At 33.2% G+C, this 2,751-nt stretch overlaps 1 protein-coding gene across 1 annotated transcript in view; it reads left to right on the top strand.

Moving 5' to 3' along the window:
• The window catches only part of LOC135197678 (cleavage and polyadenylation specificity factor subunit 3-like), a gene marked incomplete in the record, with an annotated part of 63,578 nt that extends 61,145 nt beyond the window's left edge, over window positions 1–2,433 (top strand). The window contains 3 exon segments of the mRNA XM_064224698.1: window positions 537–674; window positions 1,439–1,561; window positions 2,276–2,433. Coding sequence (XP_064080768.1) covers window positions 537–674; window positions 1,439–1,561; window positions 2,276–2,374 — 360 coding nt within the window.
• Window positions 2,434–2,751: the final 318 nt, after the last annotated feature.

Below are 2,751 nucleotides of genomic sequence, written 5' to 3'. Positions count from 1 at the left end.
CCAAATTTTTTTGTGAACTTCCTTTATCCTTTTTTAGGTTTCTTATTCTTAGTTCACCTTTCACTTTTAATTGATCACATTGTAATATAGCCGACCCTAGGTATTCGCGGGGGATGCGTACCACAACCCCCACGATTACTTGACACCCCTCTACAAGCGCTTATAACTGCCTATTTTGATTCAAACAAAAAAAAAAAAAAAAAAAAAAAAATCCTTTAAAGATGGTTATACCCAAGTATTTTAATTGTTTTATCACAAAAAATGCATTTAGTCACGAAAATGAGATGAAAATAGAGTAAGTAGTGAATATTTCCCTATGAAAAATGCCACGAATAAGCAAATTTTCCAAGAATAATGTGGATATACGTTCCACAGAAAAATCCATGAATAGGTAAAGCCGGAAATCTGGAACCGCAAATAGGTGGGGTCCTCTGTCTTTGGGTTGTTAGTGTGAGGTGTTTTGGTATGTTATGAAAAGTTGAGTATACAAAATCAAATACTCTACTGAAGGCCTTCTTTTTTCATGAAAATTTCAGTGGATCGCAAGCCCAACAAGTGACATGTATGCTGATGCTGTAATGAAGGTCATCTTAAAAGCTCAAGACCTCGATGACAGTGGTGAAATCAATGTTCCCAATCTCCCTGCTTCAGGCTTTGACAAAATGCACTTCAAGGTAAATGTTTGTAGCTGTATCTTATGTAATTCAGATCCAGTTTTTGTATACAGTATACATAAGAGGATGACTACTTTGAGTATAGACATCAAAGGTTCAACAGGATTTAATAAGTTTCATGCTAGTTAATCAGGTGTATCATTATTTAAAAACAACCCTTCCAGTTTTCAGTCAGTTGCTAATTCAGTCTGTACCCAGTTTACTGCACTTTTATTGCTTCATTTGGTGAAATATTTGATTTGGTTGGGCCCTCACTAGACGAGCTGTGTACATCATTCAGAGGATTATGTATGCCAAATATTTTTTAAGAATTTTTCAGTTATTTCACTGGAATCTCCTTAGTTGAGAATTGCTTCTTCAAAATCTGAAAAGGGCTCAGTTTTTATGATTGCTCTTATAAATAAAACATTGTTTGTACATTCCTTTTGAAAATGTTTTGGTTTTATATATTGTTGCATAAAGAAATGCGCACTACATATGGAAGATTAGGGTTTCTTAGAGAGCTTTCAGGTGCCATTAGTAATGTTGGTATCTCACAGAAAATTTGAGAAGTTTAACCCAGACACATGTTCATAATGCTCACTTTTCATGTGTGATGGTAGTGTCATTGGCAAAAAAAGTAAGTTGAAAAGAAGAATTTTTTAAAACTCATTATAACGCTTACTGTTTATAGGTTCATCTATAGGTTTAAAATGTGGAAATCATACTGTTTTGAGAACTGTGTATTTTTTGGTGTCGTCTGCATAGGACTTTTTGGTTTGCAGGAATGCCTGATCGAGTTACTTCAGGAGTTATTTGGAGAAGATTCTGTTCCCAGAATTTTTAAAGGGGAGAGACTGTATGTGACAGTTAACAAGCTGAAGGCCAATATTGATCTTACAAATATGGTATGTATTTCTGGTACAGTTTATTCATTGTATATTTGTATGTATTTTTGGTAGAATTGATGCGTAGTTATATTCGTTGCTTCTTATCACACCTGTAGTTCTGTTTTAGTTCAATAATGTCTACATATAATGCGTATATTAATTGTATATTGTATTTTGGTATCAGATCCACGAACATGAAGTGAATACTATTTCTATACCCTTATTAGGAGTAGTAAATACTGTGCTGTTGGTTTAATAGAGAGGAAATGCTTTAGGAAATCATACATGCATGCAGACTTGAATATAATTTAGTTATCCAGCCATGTTAAAACAATTAAGTTTTCAAAGGAAAACAAGAAAGAAAAAGCTGTTAAAATGTGTAATGCACTTTAAGAGTTATTATAAAATAGAAATGATTAAAAGTAAGATGTTGTAAGCCAAGGCTTCTTCTAGTACTGTAGGTGGTTTCTGGGGAACAAGTCTTAAATGTATTTTGGAAAAATGTACAGTAAAGCTAAGTGATATTTTTAGAGGGTGTTGCATATTGTTAGGAAGTAAAATCCTTTTGTCGCTTCTTTCAAATGATTACTATATTCTTTGGAAGCTTGAATTTCAAGTCAGTGGCTCCTGTGGCCATGTTTTATGTGAATAGGGTTAATTTTCTGAATAATGATATATATATTAATAATGATAATAATAGTTTGTCTCAGCTCTTTCTTTACTGTTTTTTAGAGTGTCACGTGTGAAAATGAGAAGCTACAGAGGACAGTTCAGACTGCAGTGTCAAAACTTTACGAGTCTTTGTGTCCTGTGACAGTCTACACCAAATAAATTTTTATGTGAATTATCTAATTTTTCAAAAATATATTCTTTGATAGTTTTGTTGTTAACTGTTCTTTTCATGTCCTTGAGTTAGTAGTCATTGCATAGAGTATTTTTAGAGATTTTCTTTTTTTTATTTTAAGTGATGAAGAGACTGAGAAAGTTATTGCTGCCCAGTCAAACTTGGTCATGCCAATAGAATTATGATATCTTCCCTAATGACATTTTAAAAGGAGATGAGTGAGTCAAAGTAAGGCAGAAAATTGGCATTCTGAAAGCCGATGACTGCTGCTGAGTTCTTAGCTTTTCCATCTTAATTTTTGGTTGGCAGGGCATAACTTGTACACTGATGAGGAGAATCGGGGTGAATTATATTAAAAAATAAA

This window comes from Macrobrachium nipponense, chromosome 21 (genome assembly GCF_015104395.2).
Source record: "Macrobrachium nipponense isolate FS-2020 chromosome 21, ASM1510439v2, whole genome shotgun sequence".
NCBI classification, from domain to species: Eukaryota; Metazoa; Arthropoda; class Malacostraca; order Decapoda; family Palaemonidae; genus Macrobrachium; species Macrobrachium nipponense.
This window is presented reverse-complemented; position numbering and strand designations above follow the sequence as displayed.